We start from the raw sequence: 15,713 nt of genomic DNA, 5'->3' as shown, positions 1-15,713 counted from the left end.
GACGTTTACAAGTTTAGAGTGCACACTCAAATTAAATTAGTTCCTAATCTTAATTTAATTCAAGTGTAGCTGAAGACTGCTAGGTATTCATTTTTGTTGGGTTTTATTTTATTATTTCCTAACAATTGTGAATGCTTCAGTTGATGTATAGAGCAGGCGATGGTGACGTTGGATAGCACCGGGGGCGATGATTTGAATCCAAATGCCTAAAAGAATTACCATTTTTTAATGGGCATGAACCTTATCACTAAAGGCGTGGCGCCAATATTTATTTAAGCGCTCTTATTTTTTAAAGCATTTGATAAAATATTTATTATCTTGTATGTGCATAGGCGCTCGGTTAAATATTTCATTATTTGACATTTGTATTTGGGCACATCCCGATTTTTGGACGCCCAAATGCATTACTTTATATTTAGGCAAAAGTAAAAGCATGCTATTTGTAAAATGGACTATTTTTGAGCTAAAAGATAAATACATCTATAAATACATGCCTTGTGAAGCGCTCACACCAAACATGGGGGGAGATTGCACCCAATTGGTCTTTTTGGTCTCATGTCGTGCAAATTCCCTTTTGATTTTATGAATATTTGGAGAGTTATTTGTTCTTGGGGGCCTTCCGGCATTCGCTACATATGCATATAGCATTCGATCTATGCACCACACCTACATCTTTGTAACCAAGAAAGATGTATTTCCTAGACTTAGGATCTAGCTTATTACGCTTGTTCTTGGGTACATGGCAAAGAGCCGACATGCAAATGAGCATATGAGGGGTGTTTTCTAAACCATATCTCCTCTACAACCTGATAGTCAAGAGTAGTATATGGGGACCGATTTATCAAGTGTACGGTAGTAAGTGCCTTAGCCCAAAAACATTGTGGTAAGTATGCTTGGCTAAGCATATTGTGAACTTGCTCCTAAATTGTCATATTCATGCACTTAACCATACCATTCTAGGGTGAGGTATATGGGGCAGTCAACTAATGCTTAATACTCCTCTTGTCACAAAACTGCTCAAAGGCTTTAGAGACATACTCACCCCCATTATTTGATCTTAGGCATTTTAGCCTATACCCATACTGGTTCTCAACCAAAGCAAGCCAATGCTGAAATGTAGCCAAGACTTTTGATTTTTGCTTAATAGGATATGCCCAAACCTTATGCGTATAGTCATAAATGAAAGTGATGAAATACTTTGCACCACCTAACGACTTGTAGGGCATGGGATAACATGCATCCAAATGAACAAGAGCCAATGCCTCACCCATGTGTGTCATACTAGACTTTTTATGCATTTTACGTGTTTGCTTGCCATATAAAAAATGATCACAAGACTCAAAGCACTTATAGTCAAGGGGTGGAAGATACTGCAAATGAGTAAGCATTTCCATTCCTTTAAGGACACATGCCCAAGGTAATGATGCCAAAGAGATACATGTGGAATTGCATCCACTACCAAAGTATGGTCAACTGATCCAGATACAAGTAAGGGGTAGAGAGTATTTGACTTAGCACCACGTGCAATGATAAGATTTTCACGAGTAATCTTCCACGAGGAATCATCAAAAGAAACTACATAACCTGCATCATCCAAAGTGCCAGTGGAGATAAGGCTCTTCATGAGAGCCGATACATAATATACATCATGAAGAGTAAATATACAACATGAACCAAACTGTAGCTGAACATCACCAATACCAACTATCTCAAATGTCAAGTCATTACCCAAACTGATAGTTCCAGTCATACTATGATAGAAGTGAAACCACTCTCTATGAGCCAACACTGAGTATACCCTAACAAAGCATTAGTTAGCTGTGAAGTGTCAAGAGAAGAAGTTGCAAGTATGAAATCATTATCAAAATCAGTTTGCACAATATTAATCTCTTCAATCTTAACTCCTAGGAATAATGTTGTGATTATCATTATTGTATTGTACTTTACCCTTGCCCTTTTCTTTGCACTTGTCCTTGTGTATCTTATGGCATTGTGGCCAAATATACCCTGCTTTTCCACAGTAATGACAAGTTAATGAGGACTTTCAGCCATGAGACTTATTGTGAGACTATCCATGTGATTGAGAGCAAGATTGTTGAGAGTCTCTTCCATGACGGTCATTGCCTCTCCTTTCATTGTTGTCTCACTGTCAAAGCATGAGAGGTGTGGGAAGCATCGACATTCTTTTTGTTAACCACTTTAGTTGAGTGTACCCTCTACATATCCTGCAATTGTAACCCATTCGTAGGTATGCTAGCACACATAGCAATACTACAAAAGGCATCCCATGATTCAAACAATGTAACTAACAGGAATAAGAAAAGAAGAGTGCCCTTGAATTCAATGTAACTAATATGAACAAGAGTACCCATTCGTAGGTATGCTAGCACGCATAGCAATACTACGAAAGGCATCCCATGATTCAAACAATGTAACTAATAGGAACAAGAAAAGAAGAGTGCCCTTGAATTCAATCCCCTATGAAGACAAAAGATTGATAATGGAATGAAACTCATTTAAGTGAGCTAACATAGAAGTGTCCTCCTTCATGCGAAGGTCCATGAGTTGCTTTAGCCAATACATTTGAGAAGCGAGGTGTAGAGGGAGCTCACGATCAACAGCCAAGACCCACGGACCGCTTATTGTTTCAAGTGTTTCAAGGAGCTCTAATAGCTATCTCTCACCTAGCCAATGCGCCATCGATCCTACGAGTGTAGTGAACTTACCTCGATGCCAATATGAGTTGCCTCCTCTCTCGCACACGCCGGTAGCTCCACGATCCTAGATGCTAGCTCAAGCATCCTCAAGCCTCCTCCATCTCCAAGCTCCATCCACCATAGCCGTGTGCGCGAGAAAAGAGAAGAGAAGAGAAGAGAAGAGAAGAAGAGAAGAGGAGATGGTGAAGGGCTTCACCCTCTTGATCCCTCACTCCCACACACTCACTCTCTCACACTCCCTCTCTCAAGAGCACACACAAGCAAGGAGAAAAGAAGAAGAGAACTCTTGTTCACACACCAAAGAATGAGCTTCCATTCACTTTTTGAACTTTATATACAAGCCCTAAAATCCCATGGGCACCCATCCCTTTTTTACATGACCGACCGTTGTGGCAAGGTCCTTTCTCTATTTCCTCTTCTAGCCTTATGCCTCTAGTCTACACTTGTCTAATATTTTACAATTGGTACAGGAGGGAACCTGGTACTCTTTTACACGAGTTTTTGGAGTTTTTGGAGGCACCTTTTATTTAAAATTATGCTTTTAGCCCCAACTTAGCTTTAGAGGCCGCCTACATGTCTTTGCTCTTTTTCCATCCTTTTTCCACTTTTTCATTCATTTTTCCGCCTTCTTGACTTGGGATTAACATGAGGCTCTATTTATAATAGACATTGCAAATCTTTTCCCATAATTCCCATGAGGATTGCCCATTAGAGAGAACATAATAGAACATCTACTTAGAGAGGGATAATATGATGGACTTACATAGCTCATCTAATTCAATCCAATCCTCTACATCAATAAGTTTAGGCTTGATATCCTTATGTTTCAAAGGCCTAACCTGCATTTCTTGCACTAAAACTTGCCAAATTTGGGCCTTCTAGTAGTTGTAGTTAGTGCCATCCAACTTATCAATATTAAAGATGTCACTATCACTCGAGCCACCGGCCATAATGAAGGTAAACAAATGCACAAATTGTCAAAGCAGCTGTAATTAATGCAAATAGCCCTAAAACCACTATTAGATCAAGTTGAAAAATAAGGAGTATTGACTAAGTAATGAATCGTCCACAAACTCAATGCAAAGAACTATCAAATGAGGGTGACTACTCACATAAACAACACAATAAACTGCAATTACAGCATGCTGAAGATGAAGTACATAAGTAAGAAGTCAATGCGAAAGAGGGCCAATTACTGATATAAGACAAACTGCAACTGCCAAGGAATAGCTCCAACTAGCAGTGAGTGAATATGTGATTGGCACAGAGAATTGTCAAAGAATCAGTGTGTCAGACGACTGAGATACATCCCATACATATAACCATCATGCATAGAGTGGGTCTCATGGGTAATAGAAGAGACCATCTTCTTCCCCTCTCTTGAGGCCACAAGCTGAAGCAACAAGTGGCTTGAGCTCTTGGGGAAGATGACTTTGATACCAATTGAAGGGAGATGATCCTTGAAGTAGAAGCAGGGAGCAGAAGCAAGAGCTATGGTAGATGGAGCAAGAGTAAGAGAGAGAGAGAGACAAGATATGGGAACTCCAACAGTCACAATGTGTGACCGGCCTTCCCTTTATTCAAATGTCATTGAAAGAATAAAGAATGAAGTGATAGTGATGAGTGCTTGCCACCTACAACAATTTACAAGTATGTGGGAATGCATGTACTATCAGGGTAACTAATACATGGGTGGCTAGGCACAAGCGGCTTTACCCCCAACACCACTTTATCATCTCATGAAGTCTCTAAAAGTAGTATATCTATGCTTTTTATCATGCTTTCTTTCTCCTAAATCTATATCCGCATTTTCATTCCAAGTTTTCAAAAAGACATGTGTGATTGTTTCAATGGCACTGTAATCCATCTCAATTGACCTTGTAAAAAAGCTAAATGAATAATAATAAAACATTGAACAACACACCAATACACACAATGAAATAAGTTGAAGGAAACAAATGCTAATATCAATTGAAAAGAGTCCAAAAACCAATATAAGTAACCTTTTTCTTTCCAAAACACTTCATGCTATAGAATTTATGCACAACGTTTAGTCGAAACAACCTATGGCTCATCAACCAATCCAAACCCTTGAACCTTTGCATACAAATTTTATCATCTCATGAAGTTTCTAATAGTATATTTATGCTTTTTATCATGCTTCTTTTCTCCTTAATCTATAACTGCATCTTCATTCCAAGTTTTTGGAAAGACGTGTACATACTCAATTGTTTCAATGGCAATACAATCCATCTCAATAAACCTTCTAAAAAACTAAATGAACAATAATAAAAAGGAAAAAAGCATTAATATTGATTGAAAAGAGTCCAAATACTAGTATAAGTAATTATTTTTCTTTCCAAAACACTCCATGCTAGAGAACCTATAATCAAGACAATCTACGGCTTATCAACGACTGTAAACCCTTGAATCTTTCCAAATAAATGTTTATCATATCTCATGAAGTTTTTAAGTATATTTATGATTTTTATCATGCTTTTTTAACCCTGAATCTACAGTTGCATCTTCATTCCAAGGTTTTGTAAAGATATGTGCATACTTGATTGTTTCAATGGCATTGCAATCCATCTCAATAAACATTCTTAAAAAACTAAAAGAACAATAATAAGACACTGAACAACACAGTAATACACACAATAAAATATTTGCAATTGAAAAAAAAAAGATGATACAGTTTTTAAAAGTATGATCACAAATTGAAGGGAAAAAAACACTAATATCAATTGAAAAGAGTCCAAAAACCAATATAAGCAATCTTTTTATTTCCAAAACACTCTGTACTACAAAATCTATGCAACAAGGAAGGTATTTTCAAGACAATCTACCACTCATCAACGATTGCAAACCCTTCAACCTTTGCATACCAATTTTTAAGGCCGCAACCTCCTCATGCAAATCACTCACATCCTCTCACAATTGGGTGAAAGGTAGTATACATCCACTCCTACACATGGTAGGTCCTCAAGGAGAGTCCTCTCCCCATAGGACCTTCCACATATCATTCAGTATGATGTGCACAAACTAATTGGTTTCTAGAGTAGTGGTCCATGGTCCATAGGGCATTTACTTCTTGCTTGACTTTTGAATACCACATATTAAATACGTTCTCCACATCTGCATTCAATGTTCCATAGTCCTTACTACTTAGCCAATGACATATGATTTTTTCAAGAGATTTCAAGTACATCAAACAATTGAGCTACTTATCATTGGAGCACACCTAACTCAACAATACCACTTTTTAATAGCCCTTCATTGCTGACTTTCAAAATTCTACATGCATTTTTGCATGCTTGCTTAAAGCATGCAAGGAACCCCATTAACATCTTTAGCACTAGGCATCCAACATTTTCCATTCCTACATATACACACCCAAAAAACAATAGGCATGTGAACATAAGAGAACTAATGAAGAAATGAAACACATATGCACATGCGCACGTGCACGCACGCACGCACGCACGCACGCGCGCGCGCACACAGAGAGAGAGAGAGAGAGAGAGAGAGAGAGAGAGAGAGAGAGAGAGAGAGAGAGAGAGAGAGAGAGAGAGAGAGAGAGAGAGAGAGAGAGAGAGAGAGAGAGAGAGAGAGAGAGAGAGAGAGAGAGAGAGAGAGAGAGATTGTAAATCAATGCAATAGGCACAAAAGCTATTTTTAATAAGATAAAAATTTAAAAATTTGAAGATAAATATAGTAGGAAATTTAAAAAATTTGAAGATAAGCATAGAAGGAAAAATTCAAGAATACAACACCAATGCAAAACAATTAATCCTTCCATATAAATGTGTATCATCATTGCAAACACACTATCTAACATTAATCCAAAAATGCTATAGTATGGCACATATTAGCATTTTTGCATTAATCCCATGAATATCAAGTCACTTATTAAGAAATTAATTAGCATATTTAACAATAATTAACAAAGTTAATATCTAACATCTATAGTGTGTGTGGATATATATATAATTATTTGCATTCCAATATTTTGGCTTTTGGATGTGGATATTAATAAATATGTTTCAATATTATCAATTGCTCATAAAAAGTAAAAAATAATTATGCAAGTTTTAATAAACACAACATACGGAGTGGGGGAGTGGCTTTGCCATGTGGCCTTATTGCATGCTTTGCCATGTGGCAAAACCACTCCCTTGCTATATATATATGTGTGTGTGCGTGTGTGTGTGGCACACTGCTTGTAGATTGAGCGATGAATACGTATGAAGGTTAGCACGTAGGGACATTGCCACATAGGATTGTCATGTTTTCATGAAATTTGGATTGGTCTTAGGTTCTTATGAAATCATTTAGTAATGATACTGTATGTGTGTATATATATGATGGAAGCAATGTCTCACTCCAGCCTATAAAATCTTTCAATCATGATATAGTTTAGATGATGGAGGTGATGTGGTACACTTGCCTGTAAGGTTGGTTGGCCCAATTTATGATTTTAGATGGGCCAATGGTGTGTGAAAAGGCAACCATTTGATCATTATCCTCTTTACCCTACCCCCTTGTTTTAAAATATATATGATTTATTAAGGTAAAGATAGATATATCATAGTTTTACTAAAAGGTTAGATAGATTTGAGAAGCTTTACAAAGAACATTAGCTAAACTCTCTCCCCTTAAGCTAGATCCTTAGGTGTTTAAGTCATGAAGTTTTAAAATTGGTCTATAGGTTTCACTATCACCCAAGAAGTTGCCTTGAACCCTAGCTTATTCCTTGTCTCCCAAATAGCCATAAGAATCAAGCTTCTAATCACATTTCAAGACATGGTAAGTCCCAATTTCATCTTCCCTTTAACCCCCAAGTAGTGCTTGTTTCCATGTTATTCTAGAGACTTGCAATACCAAGCCATCTCTGTGTTTTCTACCAAATACCTTTAGAGCTCTTGCATTTCCACTTCAACAATTGAACCGTAGTTTCTTCTTTCACACGACATGTCAAGCACATAACATGAACGAGTGCTAATTTTACTAACAAGTCTCTCGTAGGGGGTTTTTTAGAGCCACTTTCCAAATAGAAAAGTTAATTCTGGCACAATTGGTGCAGCCATGAGAACTTTGGTGGCTACTTTCTCCACAAGTTTCTTTAACCAGGTACCCCATTACATGTAATATTTTTGATGTGAATACATATTTTATTATACCTCGAGAGATGCGGGGTGTGGGGTTCTCTGTGTTTTCTACCAAATACCTTTAGAGCTCTTGCATTTCCACTTCAACAATTGAACCGCAGTTTCTTCTTTCACACGACATGTCAAGCACATAGCATGAACGAGTGCTAATTTTACTAACAAGTCTCTCGTAGGGGGTTTTTTAGAGCCACTTTCCAAATAGAAAAGTTAATTCTGGCACAATTGGTGCAGCCACGAGAACTTTGGTGGCTACTTTCTCCACAAGTTTCTTTGACCAGGTACCCCATTACATGTAATATTTTTGATGTGAATACATATTTTATTATACCTCAAGAGATGCGGGGTGTGGGGTTTGAACTCAAGGATCCATGTTCTCCACAAGTTTCTTTGCCCAGGTACCCCATTACCTATAATATTTTAGATGTGAATACATATTTTATTATAGCTCGAGAGGTGCGGGGTGTGGGGTTTGAACTCATGCACCCATGGCCTATGACTCTACCCAGAGTGAAAGCAATTTGCCATGATGCCATTGCCTATAACTTAACCCACACTCGAAGGAGTTGGCCACGACCCCCTTGGCTACGTAGTACGCCATGATATTTCACTCGAGGAAGATGCCCTGTTTCGAACAATTGGAGATCCTTTTCCCGCGCTTTTACTCGAAGAAGATCATTTCATTATTTTAGGGTTTTTGTTGACGTTTTCAGAAAATCGAAGAGAGTCCTTAATTCTATCGGAGACCGAAGGCTTTCAGAGATCGAAGGTTTGCGGAGGAGCATTTTCTGAGGTCAGGGCTTCAGGTTTTCCCAGGCCTCAGGTCTTTCTCGCATGTGTATTTGGGGCTCTCTTCTCAAGCACAGGGTCTCCCGCATCGCTGCAGGCCTTCGCCTTGGATCGGCTGCCCCAGGCCGCGCCTCTCTTGTCTCCAGCTCGAGCCACACCATGGTTCAAAATCAGAAGCTGCAGACGTCCGTGTGCATCATTGGATCCGGGCCAGCTGCGCACACGGCTGCCATTTATGCCTCTCGTGCAGAGCTGCATCCGATTCTGTTTGAAGGGTGGATGGCTAATGGGATTGCTGCCGGTGGTCAGCTCACCACAACCACCGATGTGGAGAATTTCCCTGGGTTTCCTGAAGGCATCTCTGGGCTTGACTTGACTGACAAATTTAGGCAGCAGAGTCTTCGATTCGGTACTCAGATTTTCACTGAGACAGTGGAAAGAGTTGATCTGTCTGTTCGACCTTTCAAAGTTTGCACCGATGAAAGAGTGGTCGAGGCTGAAACAGTGATTGTTGCCACTGGAGCCGTAGCCAAACGGCTAGATTTCAAGGGTTCTGGTGAAGTTGATGGGTTTTGGAACAAGGGCATCTCAGCATGTGCAGTGTGCGATGGTGCGGCTCCTATCTTCAGAAACAAGCCATTAGCTGTGATTGGTGGAGGAGACTCAGCCATGGAAGAAGCTACATTCTTGACCAAGTATGGCTCCAAAGTTTACATTATCCACAGGAGAGATGAGTTTCGAGCGAGCAAGATCATGCAGAGTCGTGTTTTGCAGAACCCAAAGATTGAGGTGATCTGGAAGTCAGTGGTGCTGGAGGCTGTTGGTAATGCACGGGGTTTGCTTGGAGGTCTGAAGATAAAGAATGTGTTAACTGGAGAGGTCTCAGAACTGGAGATTTCTGGGCTCTTTTTTGCCATCGGGCATGAGCCAGCATCAAAATTCTTAAATGGACAGGTGGAAACAGATGCTGATGGCTATATTATAACAAAGCCTAGCACCACACAGACTAGTGTTCCAGGTGTTTTTGCGGCTGGGGATGTACAAGATAAAAAATGGAGACAGGCTATAACATCTGCTGGCACAGGTATCCCATCATCAACCTTGTGGTGCTGCTTGTTATGCTAACAATGTCTATTTCTTTTAAAAGCAAAAGTTGAAAAACATAACAAGCATACTTAAATGGTTAAAATTGATGATGATTGATGGTTGGCAATTCAGTCCTCTGGAGGGTTTTGAAACCATGAATATAATTTGTGACAATAAGCACAAGTGCTAAGTTACAATGTGAGAATTATTTTGAATCCCATGATGATGACGGATTATTGGCTATTTGGCCCTTGAAGGGCGGTTTGAAGCTGTGCACTTAATGGCTACACACAAGCATGCTGTTTTGATTCAGGAAGAGTATAAGGACAAAAGTCTATCCTTGGGATTACAAACAGGAAAATCGTTTTTTATGAAGTTGGATTTTTGTCACCAAGGCAAAGTTAATAGTGAACCAATTGGTCTCATCTTGTGCTTTACATCCAGTTGCTTTGGGGTCTGTTGTATCATTTTTAGCTGTAGGGATCCTTCTGCTTGTGCTTGCATGGTGAGGGAGGTTCTCTATATGCTATTTGATGTAGACTTCTGCATTATGTCTAGTTGCAAGCCCGCCTTAGTACCAGCTTTCATAGTTATTTTCTAGTATTTCTTTGGGTCTCTTTTGCTCTTACTACTTTGCCATTACTAGATTCAATGTCTGGGCTGCTTTCTGCTGTTACGAGAATTGACTTGATTGGATTTTTTTCCCATTGTCCTTTAGTGCACCTTTGCTGCTCTAATTGTTTGCCACTGTTAGAATTGATAATCTTGTTTTGGGTTCTGATAATGTTGTAATGTAGTAGTTGTATATATAATCTTAAGTAAATTTGTTGCTTGAGGCAAGGGGTCATACCGATGCTATACAGGCATAATGGTCAAAAGGGGAAAATGTTTTCAATTGTGTAATGGTTTGATAGACTAGTCTAGTGCATAATTGCAAGGGAAGCTCCAGGCACTGATCCCAATGTGACATTCATCACTTGTTGCCAGTGTTGGTAAAAGTGACAGTTTGAGCATCTAGAATATATTGTTTTCACTTAATGCACTCAATAACATTCACGGTTGAATCCTTTCATTTGCTCAAAAAATGTAAGGAGACTTGTTTTCTGAAAAGAACAAGATAAGGAGGATTGCACCTATAGCTGTTCACTGTTGGATTCTTTTGAAAAAGTTAATAGTTCTTGTCGCAGTGCAATGCAAGGAGCCATTTTCTCTGTTCTAAATTCTAGCTGCTCTATTTATTGTAGGGTGTATGGCTGCTTTGGAGGCTGAACATTTCCTACAGGAGCACAGGGTACAAGAAGGCAAGTCTGATTGACTACAATCAGCAGCAAGCACATGTCCCTTGTCTGCCCATCATTTGGTACCAAGCAGCTCACGATTGTGAAACTTTGGGTGCTCAGACTTGCAATTGAAGGCAGCCAAGAATTGATTGATTGAACTTAGTTTAACTATCCAAAGTCCTGTATTGGGGATATTACTGATTCCAAATTATTGTATCTTTATACACCTGCAAATGACAAGCTATCTAACAGTAGTAGCTTTTCGAAAGCTACTTACTGATGTTGACTTATGTTGAAAATGAATCAATATGAAAGTTGTAGGCTTTTTGAGATACAATGTTCTTCATTTGACATCATCTGTTGTTCATGCATTAGCACACTGGAGGGTGCAAATTCCCCACACAAGCAATTAAACAGGCAGACCTGACAATGAAGTTTTTTGTTTCGTTGGTATTGTTACTATGTTATAAATAAGCAGGAGTTTGCTCTTCTGTTTGCAAACCTACACTTCTGTTTATGTTCCAGATAACATGTATAAGGATGTATATGGGATCTTTAATTCATAAACCTTGGATAAAAGGAGAGGGAATACAGACAGTGTGCTGTAACTAATACTCTTGCTGATCTTCCTTTGAGGCTGGCAATGCCCTAGTTGTGTAATTTTGTTGAGTTTTATCATGGTTATATTGCACTTTTAGCCTCTAGAATACGGGCTCTTCTGAATCGACAATCTGACCAGCAGGGACAACACCTGATCTGAACTGATGACCAGATCTGAACCAACAACCAGATCTGAATCGAATGATCAGATTTGACCTGATGACCTGGCCAGCAGGGACAACGCCTGTCCTGCTGTTATTACACACTTTCGAGCAAAGCTATATCTACTTAAATATGCTCAAAACTTCCCCTTAGAGAATTGATAATACCACATTTCGGTCCGCACAAAGATATATGAGGTTCGTTTTGTACAAAACGGCTCAAGGTGAATATGTTTTGAGGTAGGTCTCCATGTTGGGTAACAAGTATTGTGCAAAGGGGATGACTGATGGGAAAATAGGTGTTATATGCCATAGAAAAAGGATTAAAAGAAGAGTCAAGTGGGTTAGTTATCTATTTTTTGATCCTATGAATAGGGTGAGGAGATGACAGGTGTGGTGGAAAAAAAAGGAGTAAAGTGGAGCGGGTGGTTAGATTGCACGGAGGATTGAAGTTTCATGAGAAGGTGGAGCTGTAGTTGTGTGCCACAATCATCTAGTCTGCAACTTTCATGAAGGCAATAAGTTGGCAAAGTATGCCAAAGTACTGATATATATACACCACAGCAGGCTGAGCCTATTTGGAGAAAAAAAAGTGTCATTGGAAAGGAAGATCAGCAGAGCTGGGACCTGTATCATAAGGGCCTCAACATTGCATCATTTTTGGGGTCTATGAAGCAGTGCGGAAGTGAATGACCAAGACAAAGAGTGAACAAAGAGAGAAGCGAGAGAAACACAGAAAATCTGCAGTGAAGAATGCTGTATAAGAATGCGTAAATATACATAGGTGCAAAGAGAATGAGCCTTTGCCAACTCCACCTTATCACTAGAAGAGAGTTTGGATTCATCTCACGAAGAAGGACAATGAATAGCCTCCATAACAAGCTTTGCCAAATCATAAGACTCCAAAATGGCAAGCATCATGACTCGCCAAATGCGGTAATTCTCGGCATCAAGCTTTTGATATGATGGAAGAGCTAGTAACACGGGCACTTTGCTAGAAACTCTGTCTTGGTCTCAGAAGACATCTTCACCTACAATGTTTGCAAAAAATACAAAAGTAGCCTCGTCTGATTGTGAGAATGTAGCCTACTAGGGCTCTTTATTGCTCATCTTGCTCCTTCTTCACTTCTTGGAGGCGATGAAAAGGTAAAATCTGCACTTGAAGGCCCAAAACATAGGCTTCTTCCTTTTCTAACAGTAAAAACCAACAATAGCTTCAATAAATCTTCTCCTTTCTTGCACGTCCACGCTTGCCTCAGCCTTGTTCTGATGCATAGCCCTCTTGCTCACCCTTGAACATTGAAAATGCAACCTTGTGTCGCGCTGAAATCTCTTCTTACAGGTAGGTCTACCCTAGGTTAGTCCTTCAATGCTCTAATACCATGTTAGAGTGAAGTAGTCTTTTTCTTCAGGTAGGTCTACCCTAGGTTAGTAGTCCTTCAATGCTCTAATACCATGTCAAAGTGAAGTAGTCCAGAAGCAAATGACCAAGAAAAAGAGAGAGAGAGAGAGAGAGAGAGAGAGAGAGAGAGAGAGAGAGAATGAAACACTGAAAATATGTAGTGAAGAATGCTGTACAAGGATGCATAAATATACACGGGTGTAGAGAGAATGTTTGCATATGTCCCTACCTCGAAGATCTCAATCTCCGTGAACCTCAAGGGCAGTCTCTATGATCTGTAGCCTGAAAACTAGAAGAACAACTGACCAAGATGGTGAAGACCAGAGTCGATAAATAGGCCAACAAGAAAATGCCAAAAATAACATGTCAACTATATTAAATGGAGCCGACTGGTTAACAAAACTGGCTAACTATTTGTCCGACCTGCAACATCCGCTACCACGTGTCGCCTGCCATGTCAACTGCCATGTGTCGCATATTGTACGTGCTGCTTTTGCCTGTCTGAGGAATGTCTAGCTCTAAGAGTTTGCTGGTTCGTCAGCCAAAGTATCACCATCTTGGAGAGCCACAATTGGTATTGCTTGGTTGGTATTGACCGGATCATCTTCCAAGGAGGAGATTGTTTTGGGAATATTGTTTGCAATGGAGGCTGAAATAGTCATCTTCAAAGAGGAATTGTGAAGGGAGCTACAAGCTCAATCCTCGAGACCTACGGACCGCTTATTGGTCAAGCGTTTCACGCCTAGCGGCTATGGCTACCTCTTACATAGCCGTCACGCCCTCCCTACCTATGGGGTGTAGTGAGCTTACCTTGATGCCCAATCGAGTATCCTCCTCTCCCATGCATGCCGGTAGCTCCATGATCCTTGAGGCAAGCTCAAGCAATCTCAATCCCTCTCCAACAAGCTCCATCCTCCATAGCCGTGCGAGACAAGAGAAGAGTAGAGAAGAGAAGAAGATGAAGAGAGGAGATGGGGAGCTTCCTCTCCTCGGTTCCTCTCACACACACTCACTTCCTCACTCCCTCACACTCACTCACTCCCTCTCTCAAGCACAAATAAGAAGGCAAGAAGAAGAGAAGAAGAAGAAGAAGCTTTTTTGCCACACATAAGAATGAGCTTCTCATTCACTTTTCAAGTTTATATACATGCCCTACTTCCCATGGGCGGTCATCCTCAATTTTTACATGGCCGACCATGGCCCTTTTTCTCCATTCTTTCACTTCCTAGCAGCTCAAACCTTTGCTTTTCTCTTTCTTGCACCTTTTTGTCCTCTAGTGTCCTCTTTCTTTTCATTCTTGGTACTTGCCTCTTTTCTTTTTCTTTTTTCTCTTTCTTTCACACACACTCTCTCTTTCATTTTCTCTCTTTTCTTTTTTTCTCTTTTTTTTTGGATGACTTATTAATCACGGCTGCGACTGGAATACAAAAAGAGTTCTTATGTTGTATTCCTATCATCCTCAGATGGTCCACAAGGTGGCCTTAGGCACTTAGTAAAAAATGCACGACTTTGCAGATATTCTTTGATGCTAGCTCTCACCTTCAGAGGTGCTGATGACAAAAAGGGATGGTTACACCTTGTAAAGCGGGTATCACTCATGTCCTCTAGGATTTCCGTGCAGAAGGAGGGGAGTAAGGTCGCCCTAATTATGAGCCTAGCCATGGCACGACTATCGATGCCAAAGTTGATATAAAAAAAGAGCAGGGGAAGGTGGGCTTCCTCAACTGCAGGCTTTTGCTTAAGCAAGAACTTAATGAGCCTAAGGTAATTACAGGTTACTATAAATGCCGAGTCTGGACATGAGGAGAAATCCTCGAGGAAGCGGTTGATGGATGGAAGGATATCCTCCAATCTAAAAACCAAGCATCCCTCAGGAGTTCGTGCATTGACATTGTAGATTGTTGGAAAGTCAAGGGGCCCATGTAGGCTCCTGTCATGGTCGACTCCATGTCTGCAGAGCAGGGGTCAGGCATGTAGATGGGGTCATTCCGCTCTTCAGGCAATGAGCTGCAGAAAGCAGTCTAGGCATCAAAGTTGGTATCCCAAATCCTCCTCCTCCACTTTGGCTGCGCCCCATAGCCTTGGACAGTCTTGGGAACCCGGTTCACCTTGTCCTGCCAATAATCTGTTGGTTCCTGCCTCCATTTGGTAACTACAATGTTTCTCTCCTCTATCCATATGTTGGCGAGGTCATTAGCCATTCTATTGATTCTTCCCACTGTCTCCAGGGGTAGAACACGATCCAAAGCTTGTGGACAAGAAAAGGATAGTTCAATTGGTCGTGTCTGGAACTCCTGCTGTCGCCATATAGTCAATGCCATATAGTCAACTCTTGAGACTAGTTGACGCGATGGGGATCCTCACGTATGCATGGGCTCTTCAGGGAGTTGCCATGGCCGTACTCTCGCTCTCCTCTGGGCTTGCTTCGCAAGCTCTTGCCTTCTTCTTCAGGCTGCTACCAGGTGTTCAGGAAATTGCGTCCCTTCTGGCTCTTTCGGTGGCAATTCAGGCAG

General features: G+C 40.4%; 1 protein-coding gene across 1 annotated transcript; it reads left to right on the top strand.

Annotated features, from left to right (window-relative positions):
- The first annotated feature begins 8,579 nt into the window (after positions 1-8,579).
- LOC148034347 (thioredoxin reductase NTRB-like) lies at positions 8,580-11,383 on the top strand. Its single transcript, XM_087679297.1, has 2 exons — positions 8,580-9,755; positions 11,002-11,383. The coding sequence occupies exons 1-2, from the start codon at positions 8,717-8,719 to the stop codon at positions 11,070-11,072; spliced, it is 1,110 nt and encodes a 369-aa protein (XP_087535423.1). The 5' UTR covers positions 8,580-8,716; the 3' UTR covers positions 11,073-11,383.
- Positions 11,384-15,713: the final 4,330 nt, after the last annotated feature.

Source organism: Lygodium microphyllum, chromosome 6, assembly GCF_053477565.2.
Source record: "Lygodium microphyllum isolate KBCC chromosome 6, Lygodium_microphyllum_v1.1.10, whole genome shotgun sequence".
In the NCBI taxonomy this organism is placed as follows: Eukaryota; Viridiplantae; Streptophyta; class Polypodiopsida; order Schizaeales; family Lygodiaceae; genus Lygodium; species Lygodium microphyllum.
Note: the sequence above shows the minus strand (reverse complement) of the source record. Positions and strands in the feature narration are given on the sequence as shown.

What these genes read in the sequence shown, in the direction of transcription:
- LOC148034347 (XM_087679297.1), top strand. Translation starts at nt 8,717, where the DNA reads ATGTGTATTTGGGGCTCTCTTCTCAAGCACAGGGTCTCCCGCATCGCT. An exon ending in TATAACATCTGCTGGCACAG is followed by an intron (nt 9,756 to 11,001) that starts GTATCCCATCAT and finishes TATTTATTGTAG; the next exon opens with GGTGTATGGCTGCTTTGGAG.